The sequence below is a fragment of the Diplotaxodon limnothrissa genome, linkage group LG13, assembly GCF_057381915.1.
Source record: "Diplotaxodon limnothrissa isolate DT_005_m linkage group LG13, D_limnothrissa_male_GT1.1, whole genome shotgun sequence".
NCBI classification, from domain to species: Eukaryota; Metazoa; Chordata; class Actinopteri; order Cichliformes; family Cichlidae; genus Diplotaxodon; species Diplotaxodon limnothrissa.
In genome coordinates this window covers 11,363,450-11,384,981 of record NC_140608.1, presented here as the reverse complement: position 1 = coordinate 11,384,981, position 21,532 = coordinate 11,363,450, and the positions used below count along the sequence as shown (strand labels likewise).

At 39.9% G+C, this 21,532-nt stretch overlaps 3 protein-coding genes across 3 annotated transcripts; 1 reads left to right on the top strand and 2 right to left on the bottom strand.

Moving 5' to 3' along the window:
* Positions 1-2,176: 2,176 nt before the first annotated feature.
* LOC146619891 (polymeric immunoglobulin receptor-like) lies at positions 2,177-6,150 on the bottom strand. Its single transcript, XM_085369847.1, has 8 exons — positions 6,105-6,150; positions 5,596-5,916; positions 5,129-5,441; positions 4,711-4,805; positions 4,556-4,590; positions 4,366-4,422; positions 4,032-4,088; positions 2,177-2,230 (listed from the first exon to the last, which is right to left on the bottom strand). The coding sequence occupies exons 1-8, from the start codon at positions 6,148-6,150 to the stop codon at positions 2,177-2,179; spliced, it is 978 nt and encodes a 325-aa protein (XP_085225973.1).
* Positions 6,151-7,635: 1,485 nt separating this feature from the next.
* Positions 7,636-11,591, bottom strand: LOC146619890 (polymeric immunoglobulin receptor-like). Its single transcript, XM_085369846.1, has 8 exons — positions 11,546-11,591; positions 10,928-11,248; positions 10,408-10,707; positions 10,204-10,249; positions 9,988-10,082; positions 9,854-9,888; positions 9,693-9,749; positions 7,636-7,725 (listed from the first exon to the last, which is right to left on the bottom strand). Exons 1-8 carry the CDS (start codon positions 11,589-11,591, stop codon positions 7,636-7,638), a joined length of 990 nt encoding a protein of 329 aa, XP_085225972.1.
* A 4,030-nt stretch (positions 11,592-15,621) lies between these two features.
* Positions 15,622-20,144, top strand: polh (polymerase (DNA directed), eta). Its single transcript, XM_085369185.1, has 10 exons — positions 15,622-15,873; positions 16,995-17,129; positions 17,314-17,546; positions 17,676-17,854; positions 17,935-18,038; positions 18,132-18,251; positions 18,495-18,618; positions 18,689-18,754; positions 18,890-19,062; positions 19,183-20,144. Exons 1-10 carry the CDS (start codon positions 15,737-15,739, stop codon positions 20,129-20,131), a joined length of 2,220 nt encoding a protein of 739 aa, XP_085225311.1. The 5' UTR covers positions 15,622-15,736; the 3' UTR covers positions 20,132-20,144.
* The last annotated feature ends 1,388 nt before the right edge of the window (positions 20,145-21,532 follow it).

The following is a 21,532-nucleotide window of genomic DNA, read 5'->3' as shown; positions in this document are numbered from 1 at the left end:
AACGAGCAGACAAAAAAAATCGGATTTGATCAAAAAATCGGAATTGAGCATTAAGACCTGCAGTGTGAACGTAGCCTAAGGGTGCCCCTCTGGGAAATGGCCCTGGCCCATACTTGACCCTGCACCTACTGTTTTTGGCCGCATGGGAAACTTACTCAGCAGCAGGAGGTGGGACTACTGGCACCTTTAAAAGAGGACCTGGGAAAACCCTCTGAGCTTTTTTTACTGCTATCTGTCTGGTGGGGTTGGTCCCAATCTGCATGCGCTTAAACCTGTACACCCTGGGGTTTTGCTTTGCTTGCTTTCTGCTATTTAATTCTCAGGTAAAATGTTTGTATGTATTTTTCCTCCTGTTCATATGATGCAGTGTATTAAACTGTTCCAAGAATACTACTCTTTTCCCACAGAATCATTTTCAATGCATTGATTTCAATTGGATCTAAAAAAAAAAAAAAGCTGGACCTCCAAATCGCTGGTGAAGATAAGGTTATCATGATGGCTTCAAAATTTGCGACCACAACAGTCACAGAAGGCTGCTGCTGGAGCACCAGCTGTAGAGAAGTGAGAAAGAGATGAAGGAAGATGAAATCAAAGAGTAAGAGTATAGATGGAGGAACATAAATAGGATATGAGAGATTCAAGGATTTGGGTTAAATGAATGGCTACTTTGAGCATGAGCCACTGCTAACAGCTAAAGTGTAATTTTTAATTGTCACATGCTGCAATGCAACTAAGAAATAAATAACAGCAACTGTACCAACCTGATTAAAACCTGTCAAACAAAATGAAATGCATAGATATATGTATCTTCTCCCAAAGTCAAAAACCAACAGACTTAAAAACTCCTTTGTCCCACACGCCATCAGACTGTTTAACTCCTCACTGGAGGGGAGAGGGAGGAGAAACAGGGGGACAAGGGAGGGCGGGAACAACTGAGTTGTAGGTGCTTTTCTACACTGTGCAATATTTGCAATATTTGTTTTTTGTTTTGTCTTTTTTCTTATATTTGACTGTGCAATAATCACTGTGCAATATACTTACTCAAATGAGCAATCCTATATATCCATATTGTATTTTCCGTATCTATATATGTGTATATATGGTGTATTTATGCTTATATCCTTACTCTCATTCCCCTTAATGTATCTGTAACATGCAACTTCTTTCGATGCTTTGCTACTGGATTTCCCAGAGGAACCCACCCGAGGGATTAATAAAGTTTCATCTAATCTAATCTAATCTAATCTAATCTAATCTAATATGTAGATATATGGCCCACTAGCCATATTGAATTTTTGTCCCCGTCCAGCCCTGAGTCATACGGTAACAAACTGAGGGGACTGCACTTCCAGAAGGGAACATTGCAGACATTGAGGTTAGCTAGGTGGAATCTCACAGGCAAATGGGAACCATGAAGAAGTTACTAGGAAAGCCACAACCACCAAATACCTCCAGAGGGTAAGGCAAGTCTTGAGGACTCAGCTGAATGGGAAGAACAAAATCCTGGGCTATCAACACCTGCACCCTGCCAGTCATCAAATAGCCTGCTGGGTTAATAAGCTGGCCAAAGGAGAAGTTAGATGCCACTGACTCTGTCCTATGCACGGAGGGTTTTAGTCCAAGATGTAGCACCCTGAGACTGTAGGCTAAGTGGAAGGAAGGAGGCTGAGGATTAGTGTGTGTCAGAATCGTGTCCAGGATGAAACAAAGATGCAGTACCAATTTAGTGAGGTCTTTAGAATGACTCATTACACACATATTTATGTTTAAAAAAATTTACATAAAGGCAGACTGCATGCTTAATCTTTCCAAATAGTATATAATTCCACTCTCATTCAACAAAGACAAAATGTTTGATATACACTGAGAGTTCTCACACAACCTGATGATAGAGGTCAGGATTACCCATTATTGTTGATGCTTGCAATGCTTCTTTATTACAAAAAATAACAAAAAAACAAGATTAATGTCAACGATCTTGATAAAAGAGCAAACAGATCAACACTTCTTTGACTCACTTTGCAAATATGCAGGAATATAGTTCTTAAACAGCAGTTAAAAACAAAAAATCATATAACAAGCTGATGAGAGCAGATAACACATTGCAGCACTTGTCTGACAAAGACTCCAGTAATACAGGTACACAAAATGCAAAAGGTTATAACATTTAAATATTTCAGTGGAGAGTAGCTAATGTGCTATATGTAACTTCTGTGCCTTTTTCTTCACCCTGTTGAGAAACAAAACTGACAGTTAAGCAACTATAAGAGCTTCGACTCTTCTGGGATGTTCTTTCAACAAGGTTTAAGAGTGTGTTTATAGCAGACAGAAAACTAACTGAATAGCAGGAAACAATCTCCATAAATCTAAACACACAACATACACAACACACACACACACACACACACACACACACACACACACACACACACACACACACACACACACACACACACACACACACACACACACAGGAACAGGTTATACAAAGCAAAACAGGAAGTGACAAGACAAGACACCCTATACGCCTCAGTTCTCAGCAATCTTGCTCTGTAACTTTACATGTACTGCCAATACATTGTTGAGATTCTGTGGTTCCAAAATGTTTCCAGGTTGCAATAACATAACTTAGAGTTGATTGTGGAAGAAATTTCACAAACTGACTTGTTGCAACAGTCCCATCCTATTACTATACCATTACTGGACCAGTTCAGTGAGCTCTTTGGAGAATGCAAATCTGTAGCCATACTGCATGGCTAGGTGACTGATCTGCTGACAGTAAAAAAAAAAAAACACTGTATCCTGCAAAAACACCAGTAAAAGGTAGATATAAAGAGACAGAAAGGCCAAAAGTTCTAATATTTAAAGATTTCAGTAGTGATTGGCTAATGTGCTGCATGTAACTTCTGTGTCTTTTGCCTCACCCTGAGAACAGAGAACAGAAACAAATATGACGATTAGAAAGAAAAAGCAAAGACCAAGGTGACCAAATTTAAAGCGAATCATGTCTTATGAGGATAATGAGCTAAATTATTTGAAAAGAGAGAAACAGTATGTGAGAAATCGTGTGTGTTGGTTTCAGGTCTTTTAATATTTACCCTCTTGTTTCTTTATGGTAACAACTGAACAAACAAAAGGAGTGGAAACAGAACACTTTACAGTCGTGTCATTCTTTAAGAAAAAAAAGTTAAAGTCTGCTTATACTCAAATACAAATGTATAATTGTAGTATGTTAGGGTTAGTCAAAGGAGCTTGCAAAGAAAAGCGTCTGGACTTCTTTAAGTTGCTTGAAGACGTTTCACCTCTCATCCGAGAAGCTTCTTCAGTTCTAAGGTCAAATGGTGGAGAGTTCCAGTGGGAGTAACCCCCCACAGAGGGACAAAAGAACCCCCTGATGATCCTCTAATCGCCTGAGCCAAGGTGTGAAACTGGGTGTGGGTTCCAATCAGCCAGAGTTTCGGGTGTGTTCATTGTGAAACCTGGCCCCACCTTATCATGCGAATTCCTGAGGTCAGATGGCCCAGGATGTGAGTGGGCGTTAAGGCGTCTGGGAAGGGATCTCAAAACTGGATTATAGATGGCAGAGAGTTGGTGTCGTAAACCCCCGCCTCTGTTCACAGATGATCGCTCACAGTGGACATAGATGGACTCTCCACCATTTGACCTTAGAACTGAAGAAGCTTCTCGGATGAGAGGTGAAACGTCTTCAAGCAACTTAAAGAAGTCCAGACGCTTTTCTTTGCAAGCTCCTTTGACTACGATGACCTGGATGACTGAGAACCTTCACAGACACATGTTAGGGTTACCTCGGGTGATTTTCTTCTAATCAGAATCAGAATACTTTATTGATCCCTGGGGGTAACAACTGAACTGTACATGACTTCCCCATCACTTTCAGGAAGTGACATCTGGGGGAAAACAAAAGGAGTGGAAACAGAACACTTTACAGTCGTGTCATTCTTTAAGAAAAAAAAAGTTAAAGTCTGCTTATACTCAAATACAAATGTATAGTTGTAGTATGTTAGGGTTACCTCGGGTGATTTTCTTCTAATGTTTCCCACATTGGTGTATATTACTTCCTGGTCCACCTGTGTAGGATAAACAAAATGTAATTTAGAGAAAGACTGAAAGGTGTCAGCCTGGTTACTCCAAACTCTTTCCATACAGAGCTTTAAAGGAGAGTTGAATCTGTTCTTCTGGACGTAGAACAGATTAACTTTTTGGATTTCGTTCTATGGATGATTGAGCATGCATGAAGACAATACTGGAAGATTAATTTGATCAATTAGACATTTTACTTTCCAATGTCAGTATATTCACTGAAAATCCTAGACTTGATTTCTTGATAGGACAGCTGTTGTTTACCTTGCCTAAGTGTTTTTTCTTGGGTCTAACTTCAGCGTATGCTACCTCCACTCCGGCCTGCATTGGAAAACAGAAAATAATTAGAACATCTGCAAAACTGTACTTATAAAAGTTTTCCCTATCAATTAATTTAGCTATTCTTGTAGAATCATGTACCAAGCTCACAGAGAAATAAATCAATATAACTCACCATTGCTGTGGCTGATGAGTCTGCTTTTCTCTGCTCTAGAGAAAAAACAAAGCACCTGTTACAGACTCTGTGTTAACAATGCAAAATAGCCAACAATAATGCATAAATTCAAGTAAATACTGTTTGGATTTAAATCAAAGTTTAACAAGACTTACTGTTTCTCAGTATCAACCAGATGAACAACACCACAATTACAATAAAGATCAACACACTCAGAGGGATGATGAGGATCTTGAGGTCAAATGAAGCTCTGCAACATGCAGTTTGAGAACACATAATTAAGTTTAGCATAAAAGGTTTTTAGTCAAAATAACAGTTTTGTCGCTAAATCTACTGCAAATACAAAAGATATCTGACCTTTGTTGTCCATTTTTAAATGTGGTAATTGTTCTATCTCCAGTAAAAGTATGGGCAGTAGCTATAATTCAACAAAACAACAGTCAGTACTAGAGTACTGTAACAATGATTGTCCTAATATCTCTGAGAGTACTAAAATTTATAAATGGATGGATTTCATACACGTAACAATGATTGTGCTAATATCTCTTGTGCACATGTCAAGTTCATAATTACTTGCAGTACTCACTGGTGATTGGTTTCTCAGTAACAGTTAAATATACTGGTATCTGAATGTCCCCTTTAGCACACCAATACCAGCCACTGTCCTCTGACTGTAGTCCACTCATTGTCACTGTGAAAACATTTGGTTCGCTCATATAAGTGGTCACTGTTGTTCCATCTATGGATCCAGATGATCCTGTCACACAGTTCCTGCCCAGCCTGCACCACTTCATTTCTCCAGAGTTACTGTGGTGACATCTGATAGTTGTGCTTTCTCCAATGTATCCTGTAATCATCTGATGATCCACATAGAGACTGGGGGTCCCTTCAAGGACAAACATTAAAATAAATAAAGTAATGAGTGGATAGAAGGACAAAAATACAGATTTGAAAAACCATTGGCAATTTAGATTTCACGTCTATTTCTATTAACTTTTAATAACAACCACTTTAAAATGTTAACAAAGATGGAACCTCACCACTGGTAACTGACAGTTGAAAATGCTCTCCATAATCCAGTCCATTATTAATCTCCACCACACACCAGTAATCAGTGTTTTCATTTGTCAGATTGTTTATAGTTACAGTAAAAAAAAATTGGTTTTTATCATCAGAGATTGAATATTTTCCTGAAGGGTCTGCTGTGTTTGTTTTTACTACATCGTTGCAGGATCTCCATTTAGCTCCTTCACACAAGTACTTCACATGGTTTCTGTATTTGGACTCATAGAGACATGGGATGGAGATAGATTTCCCAGTTTTCACTGATACTTTACTGACTGTAGTTATGCTGTGAACTCCTGCAAAGAAACAAATGCACATTTTAATAGAATAGTTCTGTTGATTATGTACATGTTTTCAGAATTAAATGTTTTGCTAATAAAATAAAATCTCTTTTGGTAAGTTATTACAAATTACAAATTAATACTATTGGAAATTGAAAATCAACAGAGATGCTAAGCAATTTTTAAAAGCCCCTGCCACATACCTGTTAGTCCAGTGATGATATAAATAATCCTGAGACAGAGAGCCATATTGATAAGTGAGCAGACAAAATCGTATGAACTGTTGCACTTGAAAACTCCAAGTGCAACACTTCCTATTTTTCAACTCTAAGTATGCCACTGCCACTGCAGTTGCAATCACTCTTCCTCCTATGTAAAACACTTCACAAAAGTGAGCTGACAAAGGACCAGCCCCTCCCCTATCTTCACTGTGCGCTTATGCACGTTGTAGGAAAACTTTAGTTTGGAAGAAGTGGTGAAAAGGTGGAGCTTGAAAACTGAGAGAAAACAACAAAAAGCAAGCTAATAATAGTGTGTCAAATTTACCGACTTGTTAGCTGTGGGGCTTTAGTACCAGTAACAACTCATAACCAGGCCTCACAGTCTCAGGAGGCTACTGGTGGAGCACCAGCTGTAGATAAGTGAGGAAGAGACAAAGTAAAATTATAGAGTATAGATGGAGGAACATAAATAGGATATGAGAGATTCAAGGATTTGGGTTAAATAATTGGCTACTTTAACCATGAGCCACTGCTAACAGCTAAAGTGTAGCTTTAAATTTTGACGTTCTGCAATGCAACAAAGAAATAAATAACAGCAATTGTACCAAACTGATTAAAAACTGTCAAACAAAATGAAATGCATAGATATATGTATAATATATAGATATATGGCACACCGGCCATATTGACTTTTTGTCCCCGTCCAGCCCTGAGGGGACTGCACTACCAGAAGGCAACACTGCAGACCTTGAGAATAACTAAGGCTACGTTCACACTGCAGATGAAAGTGCATCATATCTGACTTTTTTGACCCTTTGTGACACATATCCGATCATGGTATGACAGTGTGAACAGTACAAATCCAATATTTTCAAATCCGACCTGGGCCACTTTCGTATGTGGTACTGAATCCGATACATATCTGATGTTTTAGACAGCGACTGCTGTTTGAATGGTCAAGTCGGATTAAATCCGTCTTTTACGTCACTGACACAAGACAGACGCCAATTATCAGCACCGAAGAAGCGCTGGAGAAGCGTCCGAGAAGACATCGTGAACGCTTCCTAGCCATCCCGTGTAGATGTTAGTGAAACTGTTGGGAAGACGCTGGAGAAACGTGAAGATTTTATTTGTACTGTATAATCTGCTGATTCTGACAGAAATCTGCAACTAGCCTTTGAAGCACCGCTCCTCTCTAAAACAGCAATAAGGATAATTATTAGGCCATATGTAAATAACAAAATAATTTTATAACTTAAAGCAAAATTGGAAAATGTAAAGTCTGAAAAAAGTCTTTATATTAAGGGCCATCAGTCAAACAATACTGTTTGGTCTGGGTCTAAACAGAGCGCGTTGTGTGTGACGTCTTCTTTTGCGCATGCGGGCCGCTTTGAGGGTTCACACTAGAGCGTGTTTGCTGTCAAATTTTATTTGTAGTGTGAACAAGCAGACAAAAAATTGAATTTGAGCATTAAGGCCTGCAGTGTGAACGTAGCCTGAGTACGGTGGAATCTCACAGGCAAATGGGAACCATGAAGATGTTACTAAGAAGGCCGCAACCACCAAATACCTCCAGAGTGTAAGTCAAGTCCTGAGGACTCAGCTGAATGGAAAGAACAAATCCTGGGTTATTAATACCTACACCATGCTAGTCATCAAATACCCTGCTGGGTTAATAAGCTGGGCAAAGGAGAAGTTAGATGCCACTAACTCTGTCCTATGCATGGAGGGTTTTAGTCCCAAATATAGCACCCTCAGACTGTAGGCTAAGTGGAAGGAAAGAGGCTGAGGATGTGTGTGTCAGAACCGTGTCCAGGATGAAACAACAAATATCCATGATTGCATCAGGAAGATGGCCACAACTGTTCTAACTTACAGCTGATTCTGAAATGTCTAGGAAATTTAACAAAGTGACTTGTTGCAGTGGTGGCGTCCTATTACAATACCACTGCAGTACCGATTTAGTGAGCTCTTTAGAATGACTCATTACACACATATTTATGTTTAAAAAATGTACGTAAAGGCAGACTGCATGCTTAATCGTTCCAAATAGTATATCATTCCACTCTCATTCAACAAAGATGATAGAAGTCAGGATTAGCCATTATTGTTGATGCTTGCAATGCTTCTTTATTACAATAAAAAACAAGAATAATGTCACTGATCTCTATAAAAGAGCAAACAGATCAACGCTTCTTTGACTCCCTTTGCAAATATGCAGGAATATGCTTTAGGAATATAGTTGATTGATTGATTGATTGATTGATTGGTAATTTATTTCAACATGTGAACAATATACAAGTACATTTAGAAAAGAAATAAGAGAGAAAAAAATACTATACAAATTACATACAAAAAAACATTCTGATTAATTTACATGTTGAAAGGGAGTGGGAAGAAGTATACACTTATTTAATCCCACCCCTGTCCCATAAATTATCAGTGAATATTTAGTCAGCTTCCTTACTGATATAATTTGTAATAAAAATAGTGAACAGATTTCTGATATACTATATACTATAATATCACATCATGAATTTTTTGTTTGTTTGTTTTTAAATAGAGACATTCACTTAATTTAAATATTTTCCTTTTCTTTATAGATCGAGAAGATCATATTTTTATAACTCTTTTTGAACAGTTTTATGTTTGGACATGGACATATGCTTTAATTCCATATTCAGTTTGTTCCATAGTTTCACTCCTTGAACAGAAACACAAAAGCCTTTTCTTGTAGTACGTATCTTCATTGTTTTGAAGTTACAAAAACCCCTTAAATTATAACTTCCTTCTTTCAAAAAAAAACATACTCTGAATATTACCTGGCAGTTCTTTATTTTTTGCTTTGAATAGAATTTGTGCTGTTTGGAATTTCACTATATCGTCAATTTTCAATATTTCAGACTGCAAAAATAGTGAGTTTGTATGTTCCCTATAACCTGCATTGTGGATGATTCGAATTGCTTTCTTTTGAAGAGTAAAAAGTGAATGTAATTTGGTTTTATAGTTATTGCCCCAGACCTCTGCACAATAGCTTAAGTATGGTGAAACCAGTGAACAGTAGAGAATATGAAGTGATGTTCTGTCGAATACCTGTTTTGTTAAACAACAGTTAAACGTGACAAAAAAGTTGCCAAGTTATAATATTTAAATATTTCAGTGGAGAGTAGCTAATGTGCTGTATGTAACTTCTGTGCCTTTTTCTTCACCCTGTTGGAGAACAGAAACAAAAATGACAGTTAGGGGGGGGAGGGGGGGGGGGGGAGCAGAATGTGACCAAATTCCAAGTGACACACAAAATACCAGGACACCAACATTTTAAATGAAGGAAACACAGGAAGTGGGAAACAGGATGCGGTTGCTATCATGTTTAATATTTACCATTTTGATACTTTGATTCTTTATGGTCACAACCGAACTGTATGTGATTTCCCCATCACCTTCTGTAAATGACCCCTGGGAATGAACAAAAATAGAAAGCCAACACTTTACAGTTCCAACATGCTTTAAAAAAAAATGTCTACTTATATTCTTAAATATAAATGTTTAGCTGTGGTATGTTAGGGCTACCTCAGCTGTTTTTCTTCCCACATTTCTTACACTGGCGTATGTCACTTCCTCATCAATCTGTGTAGAATGAGCAAAATGTAATTTACAGAAAGACTTAACGCTGTCAGACTGGTGTCACACAGAACTCTTTGCATATAGACCTGTCACACAGGATCTCTTACCTTTGCTGTGGGAGTTGATTCTGCTTTTCTCAGCTCTAGTAAAAGATAACTGCTGTTACTGACCGTGTAACAATGCACAATATTCAAAACTTTAATTGCATTTTAAATGTTTCAATGATTTCAATAACACTTACTTTGTCTCATTATAAACCAGATAAGAAAAGCTACAATTACAACCACGACCAGCAGGCTCAGAGGAATGATGAGGATCTTTAGGTCAAACGGAACTCTGCAAAATGTATAATTTAGTTTAGCTTAACAAGGATCAATGACATGCATAAAGGAATTTTTGACAGTTTCCCTTACAAGAACAGTTCATTAAATACTGCACATAAAACTGAAAAACAAACCTTTCTTGTTTGTCTTCAAATGTGTGAATTGTTCCATTTCCAGTAACTTGAGCAACAGTAGAGGCAGTGGCTATAATTAAATATACATAAATAATTACTAGAGCACTATGACAATCATTATCCTAATATCTCTTAGAGTACTAACATTTAAAAATGGATGGAATTGATATATATGTGGAGTTTATGATAGCTTGCTGTACTCACTGGTGATTGGTTTCTCAGTAACATTTAAATATACTGGTATCTGAATGTCCCCTTCAGCACACCAATACCAGCCACTGTCCTCTGACTGTAGTCCACTCATTGTCACTGTGAAAACATTTGGTTCGCTCATATAAGTGGTCACTGTTGTTCCATCTATGGATCCAGATGATCCTGTCACACAGTTCCTGCCCAGCCGGCACCACTTCATTTCTCCAGAGTAACTGTGGTGACATCTGATAGTTGTGCTTTCTCCAATATATCCTGTAATCCTCTGATGATTCACATGGAGACTGGGGGTCCCTTAAAGTTCACAAAAAATACAATACATACAAAAACCCTTCAAAATTCATTGGTAATTCAGACTTAAGATATCTTCTCTTATTGACGTTTAACAACAAATGAGAGCACATTCAGTCTTTTTTAGTAAAATAAAAACATATTTGTGTTTTTTTTTTTTGTTAGAAATCGTGACAAGAAATCCTGGAAACAATGTAAAATATGTACAAAGATGTGCACTTACCACTGGTAACTGACAGTTTAAAATATTTTCGATAATCTGCTCCATTATTAATCTCCACCACACACCAGTAGTCAGTGTTTTCATAGGCCAGCTGGTTTATAGTCACAGTGAAAATTTGCTGTTTTTTGTCATCAGAGATTGAATATTTTCCTGAAGGGTCTGCTGTGTTTGTTTTTACTACATCACTGCAGGAGTTCCAATAATATCCTTCACACAAGTACTTCACATGGTATTTGTATTGGGACTCATAGAGACATGGGATGGAGATAGATTTCCCAGTTTTCACTGAGACTTCACTGACTGTAGTTATGCTGTGAACTCCTGCAGAGAACAAATAAAGTATTACATTATTTCGTTTGCTTAAAAGGTTTTTTCTTTTTGGCTTATATTTTTTACATGAACAGAACAAATAAAGCACTTTAGTGGAATAATTCCATTGATCGGCTAGACGCTTTTAAAAATCTTCATTTTTCCTTATTAGATAATGTCTTCAAAAAACTCAATAAAATAAAAACAATTACAAGGCTATTACAAATATATTTTTGTTATTGGAACTTTTATAATCAGCATAAAAATTAATAAACAAGCTAAAGGACTTTAAAAGCCTCCCCCTCATACCTGTTAGTCCAGTCAACATATAAATAATCCTGGCATAGACAGCCATATCGATAAATGAACAGAAAAAACAGTGTGAGTGCCACTTCCTTTTTTTCATCCTTATATGCATCTGTCACTGCCGTTTCTGTTATTCTTCCTCATATGTAAATCAGTAATTTTACATAAGTTGGCTCACAAAATAAAGAGTGTATGTAGTAAATAGTAATACATCCAACATCTGTCAAGCTGGTGGCTTTTCAAAACCCATCATTCTTAGCAACATATAGAAAATTGAAAAAGAAAATAGAACAGAGAAAACTAAAATATAAAAATGTAGTCAAAACAGGAAAGTGAAAGGGTTTCATTGTGCAAATTAAATACTGTTCTACATTGTGCAAGGTCATCTTCTCTGAGCGGGTGTCAGTTCTTTGGTAACGTGGGTGACATTTCTGTGGTTTCTGACAACTTTTCCTGTTACTCTGACTCAGTGTCTGCTAAAGCCACAATGTGCTTCTCAGTGTCAAAATTTAAACCAAACAGTGCAGATGTGATTAAAGTGCACATTCTGAACTTTAATTCATAATCATTAACATACATTTTAGTTCCACCATATATCAATTACAACACTTGCCACCTCATTTTAGGGCACAACAGTGCTTGGGACAAAGTAATGGTAGGTACATGAATGCAGTCATGTTTAATACTTTGTTGCATATCCCTTGCATGCAGTGCCAGCTGTCATAGATGCTCACCACCTTTTTGATGTCTATCTATCAGGTGACTAACCTTTTGGAGCTTGAGAAAGTTTTGTGTTGCCTTAGCAGTAAGTTATCTTGTTGCAGGATGAAGAGTTATTCAATGAGTTTGCAGGCATTTACTGGAACATGAGCAGATGTTTCCATCTTCCTCAGAATTCATTCTGCAACTTCCATCAGCCATCAGCAGTTACATCATCAATGAAGATAAGTTAGTTAATACCTGTAGCAGCCATATATGCCAAAGCCATAAAATACTAAACTATAATGTTACGGGCCCCAGGAATGGTGCCACAATAACAAAGATGAAATCCCTGCTTGCTTAAGCGATTAAATGCCACTGTAAGTTTACAGTGAATTTACAGCAATATTCAACTGTATTTAAGGCAAACCACACTCTTATCTGGTTGAAATTAAAGTGGATAACTGTACCTGTTCTGAATACTGAAATTGATCAAAAATAAACACACATCTTTTACAGCACACTGAACATGAAACTTACTTCTCTATACCGTGTGCAACTTCCATCTATTTCACAACTCATTAAGAGTCACATATTAAACAGCTTCATACTTTTGCAAAAACCTCAATTATACTTAAGCAATAAAACATGTTTGTATCAAAAACTTTATATAAAATAGTGTGCGGGAGTGCCAACCTTCATAATGAAAAGAAAACAAATCTATACGCATGACCTTCCTGCAAGACAATGCTCTGGGCGTAAACGACCCACAATACCAAAACATTACCGTGACGTTTCTGGTAGCGGCCTGCGCAGCCTGACCCCGCTGTCTCAGACTGACGGAGGTCCACGCGGGGCTGCTCGTACTGTTACAAATACAGTCATGCTTCTTTACAACTTAGCATGGAGATGAAACCTTGCTTTTTTTTTGTGTGTGTCCCGTTTGGATCTTTAGCCATAAGAATTGTTGTCTTAAGGCCAACAAAGAAGCCAAGCGGATTTATTTTACCAAGTGGATCATCATGGCCTTGCCATATTGGTCCATTTGATTGACCTTTATTATAATTATGAATTTATTTTATTTTCAGTTGCTACAAACGGGACAGACATGACTGGGGGATAGGACAGGGAGAAAGAATGAAAGAAAGAGAGGGAGAGAAAGAAAACCAAAGGGGAGAAAAGACGGTGAGAAGGGGGGGAAGAAAGAAAAAAAAAACCAAACAAAAAGAAACAAAACACCTGGGTCACCTGTATGGAGAAAAAAAACAGAAGAGAAAGCAAACAACAAAGAGCAACATAATAAAAAAACGGCACCATCACAATAAACTAGCTAGCAGTAGATATCAGTAGATACTAAATAATAAACGATATTGTGCAGCACGCAAGATAGACAGCGCACAATGTGCTTTGAGGCAGCAGCCAAGAAAGCTGTAGTCCGCGTCTGTGAATACCCGTGTGTACACCTGTGTGCATACCTGTGTGGATCAGCATGCTTGCATTCCAAAGGTTTCTCCATGTAACGATCTGCTAGGGAGTGTGCACAGCCCCGTCCTCCAGGGTATGAAGCAGGTATGGAGGAGATCAAAACTCCAGACATCCAGAGGCCCCCAGAACACAAGAGACCAAGGAAGACCAACAGAGGGGCAGCCGCGCCACTGTCCCAGTAAGAGCTGAGGAGAGTCCCAGATGAGGGCTCACTCAGCAGCCGCGGAGCAGAAGCCAGGGGGAGTTGCAGTGACGCGCCCGTGAGCTCCGCCGGCAGCCAGCTGTGCCTGAGTGACCGAGCCCCAGGCCGAGAGGCCGGGGACACCCCACCTCCGAAGTGGCCCGAGCGAGCCCCAGGCTCCAGGCCCCGATAAGCGGCCGCCAAGGAGTGAGCCGGTGTGTACCCGGACGCCCACCCCCAGACACAAAGAACCACCAACGCACCGACACCTGAGGGAGTCCGCCACTGGCAGGGGAAGTGGTGGTGGGTGGAGATAGGCCTCCAAACCTTGGAGGGCCTGAGATGTCCCCGGAGAGGTGGCGTCTGATACCCAACCTGACATATAGACACAGACATACAGGCACACACAGACACAAACATCCATTCCCACCCTCATGCTCTCATATGCACTTACTCCACACTCAACCAACGTGGAGACAGACATAAAGAGACGCTGTACACACGATCACACTCCCCAAGCGTACTCTACGAACTGGGTCTAGGTACCCTTGCCCCTGGAGGGGGGAACTGCACCCAGACCCAGGTGGTGTTACCCTTTTCCCTGCGGTGGGGAGAGGCAGACCGCCCCGACTCCGCAGCAGCAGGGAGGCCCCACACTCCAGACCGCAGTCGGACGGCCAACTTCTCCTCCTAGCCCCCCCGCTCCAGCAGGCCGCAGAGAACGGGGGTGAGAGAAGACTCCAAACCTCCCTCCACCCACTCATTGTAGTGTTGATGCATGTGTGTTCTAAGGTGCATTTAAAACCCAGGAGGGCATGGAGCTACCTGCCAGAGAGCAGCAGGTAAGCGCATAGTCCCTCCTGCTAGCCCTCAATGTCTACGTGTATTCAAAATTGAGAGGTGGGCAACGACGCCAGGGGTGAGGTGTACACCCTGATGGTAATTTGGACTCCGTATATCGTGCCCACCCCCAAGATCCTATATGTATGTGTAATGAGAGTGTGAGTAATGTGAATGTCTAAGTTGTGGGAAGTAGCATTTCAAGTGGGAGAAACGTTTTTTTACTTATCCAATTGACTTTTTCAGTCTCAGGTGACCGCTAGTTTCCCCAACCTTATAAACAGTAGATTTGCATAATGACTGACGAAACGATGTGAGGTCAGTTTCATGCTGTTTTTAATATGCTACTTCAGCTGAAACTGAAGTAGTAATTCGGATGAGTGACGAAAACGTTTCTCCCACAGAACACAATTTACTTTTTGGGATTTTCATTTGGAGTAATCAGGAAATGAAGGCAGATGATCCGATGTGATGGTCACTAAAGGGAGAAGGCGAAAAAGGAAGACTTCAGCTTTTAAAATATTTCAGAATGACACTATTAATATATTGCATTTTCCATATTTTGCAAGTGTCACTAACTATCACCAAATGCCCTTCCGCCCTTAATATATTATGGATGCCCTTGTATACAGCCCCACAGTGTTTCTTGTAACTTATACATTGTGTATATAGTGTTTTTATATTGTTGTTTTGAATCTGGTCACTTTCTTGCACCTTTGTGGTCTTGGTAGCTAATTTCGATGTGCAGGCAACTGTAGAATGACATAAGTTCTGGTTTTCTTCAGTGATGACGATATTACCAAGGGACTTCTTCGTCGACTGTTGATGACGTATTTATGTAACCCTCGAAATGCAAAGCGATCGATGTGTATTTTGGCGGTCCGTTCAAGTCCACCGAACTTTCAGTTCTGATGACAGCTGTGAATTAACAGCCCCGCCAAGAAGCGGACACATATCTTAGCACCACCGACAGATTTTCATCGTTAATAATGGAGTACGGGAAGGAGAGGGTGGTGGCGTTGGTAGACATGGACTGCTTTTACGTGCAGGTGGAGCAGAGGCTGAATCCAGCTCTGAGGAATACTCCCTGTGTGGTGGCCCAGTACAAGACGTGGAAAGGAGGCAGGTGAGTTTCTGACACAGAGATACCGTTTTTGTGATCGACGCAATTGAAACACCTAGCCGTGACACAAAACCTGGGTCTGTGGGTGACTTAGGTTCCTAAAGCTAAAGTTACGAAAGTTTTCTTTTTCTGGTGTGCCTTACGTACATCCTGTTCGTACTCGTGTAAATCGAGTTAAAAGGTTGATGAAAAAGCCAAAGGTTGCTCTAGTGGACTGATATCTGGTGACTGTGGAGGTCATTCGAGTGCAGTGAACTCACTGGCATGTTCAAGGAACCAGTTTGAGATGATTTGAGGTTTGTGACGTGGTGTGTTATCCTGCTGGAAGCACCCATCAGAACATGGTTATACTGTAGTCATAAAGGGATGGACATGGTAGGCCGTGCTGTTTAAACGATGCTCAGTTTGTACTAAGGGGCACAAACTCTGCTAAAAAAACCACAACATTACACCACCACCACCAACCTGAATCACATCAGACCAGGCAACACTGTCCTATTAGTCATTTCTTGTCTAATTTTGGTGAGCCCATGTGAACTGTAGCTTTAGTTTCCTGTTTTTTAGCTGACAGAAGTGGCACCTGCTGTGGTCTTACGTGGCTGTAGCCCATCTGCTTCAAGGTTCATCGTTTTTTGTGTTTAAAAATGTTGTTTTTTTTGCATAACTTAGTTGAGTGGTTATTTGAATTTGAGTTCCTGTTGCCTTCCTATCAGCGTGAAGCCATTTTCTTTGACCTCTTAGTTGCACAAGGCACTTTCACCCAGAAAACTGCAGCTTTATTTTCTCTTTTTTCAGACCATTCTCTGTAAACCATATAGTTGGTGTTAGGGGAGAAAATGCCAGTAGAGCAGCAGATTTTGAAATAATGAAATACTCTGTAAAACAGAATGTTGACTAGATTACAGAGAATTTAAACATTCCCCTCTCTCTTTGTAACCCACTGGTGAATTCGTTCCCACGACTGCGTGTGTTCAGTTGCATTGACCATTTGAATTGATGTCTCTGTGTTGGCAACTCACCCGCCCTCATGTCCCACAAATAACCGCTTAGACATCCTTCTAAAATGTTTTCACACTTTATGATTTTTTTTTTGTGATCTTTGACTAAATGTTATTGTTTCTTAGTATTATAGCTGTGAGCTACGAGGCCAGGGCTCATGGTGTCACCAGGAACATGTGGGTGGATGATGCAAAAAAACTGTGCCCAGACCTCCAGGTGGCACGAGTGCGTGAGTCTCATGGCAAGGCTGACTTGACAAAGTAAGTGCTGCTGCTGATGTACATCCCCAGAGACTTCCTCTTTTTAATTGGATCAACATTAAATCTTTGGATCAACACTCGATCAACATTGTCTTTAATTAAATTTACGATTATTTTTTGAATTGTCTTAAATCCTTATGGCCAAAGCTGTACTGCAAATATCTTCTTTCTGTCCCCTTTGTAGTTACAGAGAGGCGAGTGTGGAGGTGATTGAGGTCATGTCTCGCTTTGCTGTGATTGAGAGAGCTAGCATTGATGAGGCCTACATGGATTTGACTGCTGCTGTCCAGCAGCGACTGAAAAATATGACTGACAAACAAATCGAAACTTCACTCTTGAGAACTACCTACATCCAGGGGTACCCACAAAGTTCACCTGCAGCTGAAGACTCTGCAGAGGACACTGTGTTGGATAAAGGTAGGCTGTAAGCTAACTTCAGTTACCCAATGAGTTGTTTCTGCAGTTGACACAGAAAGCTGTCGAAGAATAACAGCTAAAAAACTCTGGCAGGCTTTATCCTCCTAACAACATCATGTTTGTGCTCAGAGGAACAGCGATCCAGAGGTCTCCAGCAGTGGCTGGAATCTTTAACGTTCCCGTCAGTGGGTGAGCAGAACTCTGCAGAACTGCAGCTAACTGTTGGAGCACTGATTGTTGAGGAAATGAGAGCAGCTGTGGAGAAACACACAGGTTTCAGTTGTTCTGCAGGAATATCACACAATAAGGTAGGATAAACTCCTATTTAATAGTCTCAGACCGGTAACTGTGTTTGCAGAGATAATCATTTACCGCTCACCTTTCCAAGGTATTGGCTAAACTAGCCTGTGGTCTGAACAAGCCCAACAGACAAACTGTTCTTCCTCTGGACTCTGTGACAGAACTTTTCAGCAGTCTCCCCATTGGCAAGATGTAAGTTTAGTTATGTCATCGCTTACATTGACAGAGTGGCAGCAAAAACTTAAAATTAAACCCTGTCCTCTTGTATTATTTATTTCCCTGCAGCCGTAACCTGGGGGGTAAGCTGGGAACTTCAATCACAGAAACTCTGGGAATAGAGAACATGGGCGATCTCACTCGCTTCTCTAAGGCTCAGTTGGAGCAGCACTTTGGAGAAAAAACAGGGTGAGAGAGCCAGAAATGCCTTCAAACACTATCATTTTGATAATGGTGACATAACTTGCTTAAGAAAGTAATCACATGGTGTTATTAAAATAATAACAAGTAGTTTTGCACTTTTAAACTTCCTTAAACATTTCTGAACTTCTGTACTTGAACTTCTGCTTCAGAAAAGAAACTTTGTAATTTTGGAAACCCTTCTGCACTACAGGGACGTTAAACTTTATCCTGCTTCCTTGTTTAATGTAGTCAGTGGCTGTACGACTTGTGCCGGGGGATTGATTTTGAAGCTGTGAAACCAAGACAGCTTCCAAAGTCCATTGGCTGCAGTAAAAACTTTCCTGGGAAGACATCGCTGGCTACTAAAGAGCAGGTAGAGCCAATGTTTCTGTGCTCTTTCAGTGTGTTCCACAAGCATTTTTAAAGTATTTGTATTTGTGCAGGTACAGTACTGGCTTCATCAACTGGCTCTTGAGTTAGAGGAGAGGCTGACCAAGGACAGAGAAGTGGTAAGACACAATACTTGGTTGTGTAATTTAGTTCTTTTCCCTCATTGAACCATATTTTCTTCAGTTGGGTTTCACATTAGTGCCAAATCCCGTAAATGCAACTATTTTCAGCTCAGTTCCTTTAATTTCTTATAGAACGGTCGTGTGGCTAAAATGCTGACAGTTGGTGTACGTCAGCTTGGCGACAAGAGGATGAGCAGCTTCTCTAGATGTTGTGCTTTAGTGCGCTACGAGGCGACCAAAATATCCAGCGACACCTTTGCCATTATCAAGAGTCTGAACACAGCAGGAAACCATCAGGCTGCATGGTAATTAGAACAGGATACTGCAGAGGGTTTAAAGTAATTTGCCAAAGGGATGTTCTGTGATTTTTATTTATTTATTTTTTTAAATTTTTTAATTTAAACTGTCTTCCATCATGTCCCCAGGACTCCACCCCTCAGCATGTTATACCTCTCAGCTAGTAAATTCAGCGATGTTTCATCAGCGGGGGGGATCGCTGGCTTTCTTTCCAGTGATAGCACTTCAACGCAGCCACCCCGTGAACCAAAAAATGTCTCCCCGTGTAAACAAACCGGCTCCATCCAGTCCTTTTTTCAAAAGGCAGTTGAGAAACAAAAACAGAAGGTTAGAAAGGAGGATGATGATGATGATGATGATGAAGAGGATTCTGGTACACACAGCAATGAAGGTCTCCCAGCTTCCTCGCTTCACAATACTTCTGTTTCTGTTAGTCAGTTGAAGTCAGACGCTGTCTGTCCTGCTTCCTCTTTTACACCTGTTTCTCAGTCCAAAATTGGTTCATCCAGCCCCCACCCAGGCATTTCCTCTTTCTTTCACAAGAAGACCATTGAAAAAAGCCTCCAGGTTTCAGGGTCAGCACTGAACAAGCCTGAAAACGGACAAATGCCAGGTCCCGTTGATGAGGAAGACACCAAAGACATTGTTGTTGTGGCATCAGGCTTGGAGTCAAAACTTAGCTCAGAGAATGCATCTCATGAGTCGGCAAGTGAGGAGTTAAGGAATGAACTGGACATTAATGTGGAGTCAAATCACCCTCCTCCCACTGTGGCCAGTGAAGATCTGATGAGCTGTGAATGCTGTGGTCAGGAGGTGTTAGCGTGGGAAATGCCAGAACACAATGACTATCATTTTGCTCTGGACCTCCAGCAGTCCTTCTCTTCAGGCACATCAACCATCACTTCCTCTTCTTCTTCCGGTACCGCTATGAATCCTCTCAGAGCAGCAGCAGCAGACACAGCCCACTCCTCTCGGGGCAAGACTAAAACAAGAGGCCAGTCGGGACCAGCACCAAAAAGACCCCGCTCCCAAAGTGCAAGCACGGGCACTCTGGATTCATTCTTCAAGAAAAACTGAAGATCTAATGCAGAACCGCAGTTTTAAATTAAACTCAAACGTATTTCTGATTATGTACGTTTTAAAAAATGTTTGTTTACAAAGCCATATCCTAAACAGTACATTAAGACTTTTCTGCTTTCAATGTTGAAGTTGGGTGATGATAACAATGTGTATAAAAAAAAATCAAAAAATCTTATTTATTTGATTTATTTAATTTACTTTTTAATGATAAATAAAAAGACAATATTATTAAGAGACATTTTTTTTTAAAGCAGAGTGTATTAAAGATTCTTTTTACTCATCCTAGTAACATGCAGTATGCTGTAGTACTTTGACTTACCAGCAGATGACACTAGTTAGTTGAATGTAGAGCAGAAATCCTCACTCGATCAACAGTATGAAGTGTTCTAGTAAGAAAGAGAGAGGGGCACATGATTGTGATTTGTAAGACAAGAAGGTAGTATTTGAAATACTCTTGGTGTCAATGAGTTTTCCAAACACAACTAAGTACATTTACATAGAAGACTCAGATTCACATAGGAAACCACACACCCTTGTGAGCAAGCCTTTTAGGTTTCTATAAGAACAAATGTGACAAAAGTAGCCCTGAACTTGTCATCCTTTATCACAAGGATATTGCTAACTTCACAAATGTAAATTTATATTGCCATAGCCGAGCTCACAGCCTACATCATGGACTGGTACAAGATGAGCTGATAACTCATAAAATAATGTAGCGGAGGGCAGATTGAAATGTTATAAAAGATCAATCAGGTCAATAATGTAGCAGCTCCTCTGGCTCAAAATCCATTACAATTCACAGGTTATTGCCTGTGAAATGACACACCTGACCCGGAGCAGAATTTGGTTGAAGATCTATTAGATGATTATTGTGTCTGAGTTATTGTAAAATCTGAACAATAGCCTCAGAGGAAGGATTATTGTTCAGTATGGACAGATGCCTGACTGTGACATAAGCTCATTGGCCCTTCAGCTGGATGAGCTAATAAGTATCAGCTGGATTAATTGAATTAAAGCAAAGGGTGTGTGTGATTTTGGTGTCACTGTAAAAAACAAAACAAAAAAACCCCCAATAAACAAATATTTCCATAATAACTTTTAATGATATTATAATTCAAGCAATGTTTAAGGCTTTGGCTCACAATGGAGGCCATTTCCACTCGTTAAGTCTAATCAACCCAAATCAGGTGAGTAATATAAAGTGTTATAAAAAAAAAAAGTAAAAACATAAATACACTAAGTGTGTGGTAGTTCATGGTTCTGTGTGTCTGTGGTTGTCCAGGTAGGGAGCTGACGTATAACGTCAGAGGGCCTGTCAGTTGCCAAATTACAGTTTTTGTATTATTGTATTAGAATTTTTTTTCCTGTTGCAGCTTTAATGGCATAAATTACAGACAA

Bases quoted from the DNA above. Each gene is read 5' to 3' on its own strand.
- polh (XM_085369185.1), top strand. From the start codon at position 15,737: ATGGAGTACGGGAAGGAGAGGGTGGTGGCGTTGGTAGACATGGACTGC. The intron at 15,874-16,994 runs GTGAGTTTCTGA...ATTGTTTCTTAG, and splicing joins AAGACGTGGAAAGGAGGCAG to TATTATAGCTGTGAGCTACG. The intron at 19,063-19,182 runs GTAATTAGAACA...TCATGTCCCCAG, and splicing joins GGAAACCATCAGGCTGCATG to GACTCCACCCCTCAGCATGT.
- LOC146619890 (XM_085369846.1), bottom strand. From the start codon at position 11,591: ATGGCTGTCTATGCCAGGATTATTTATATGTTGACTGGACTAACAG. The intron at 10,083-10,203 runs GTTTGTTTTTCA...TACATTTTGCAG, and splicing joins TTTGAAGACAAACAAGAAAG to AGTTCCGTTTGACCTAAAGA. The intron at 9,750-9,853 runs GTAAGAGATCCT...CATTCTACACAG, and splicing joins AATCAACTCCCACAGCAAAG to ATTGATGAGGAAGTGACATA.
- LOC146619891 (XM_085369847.1), bottom strand. From the start codon at position 6,150: ATGGCTCTCTGTCTCAGGATTATTTATATCATCACTGGACTAACAG. The intron at 4,806-5,128 runs GTAATTATGAAC...TGCATGTTGCAG, and splicing joins ATCACCAGTGAGTACTGCAA to AGCTTCATTTGACCTCAAGA. The intron at 2,231-4,031 runs GTAACCCTAACA...GTTTCTCAACAG, and splicing joins TTAGAAGAAAATCACCCGAG to GGTGAAGAAAAAGGCACAGA.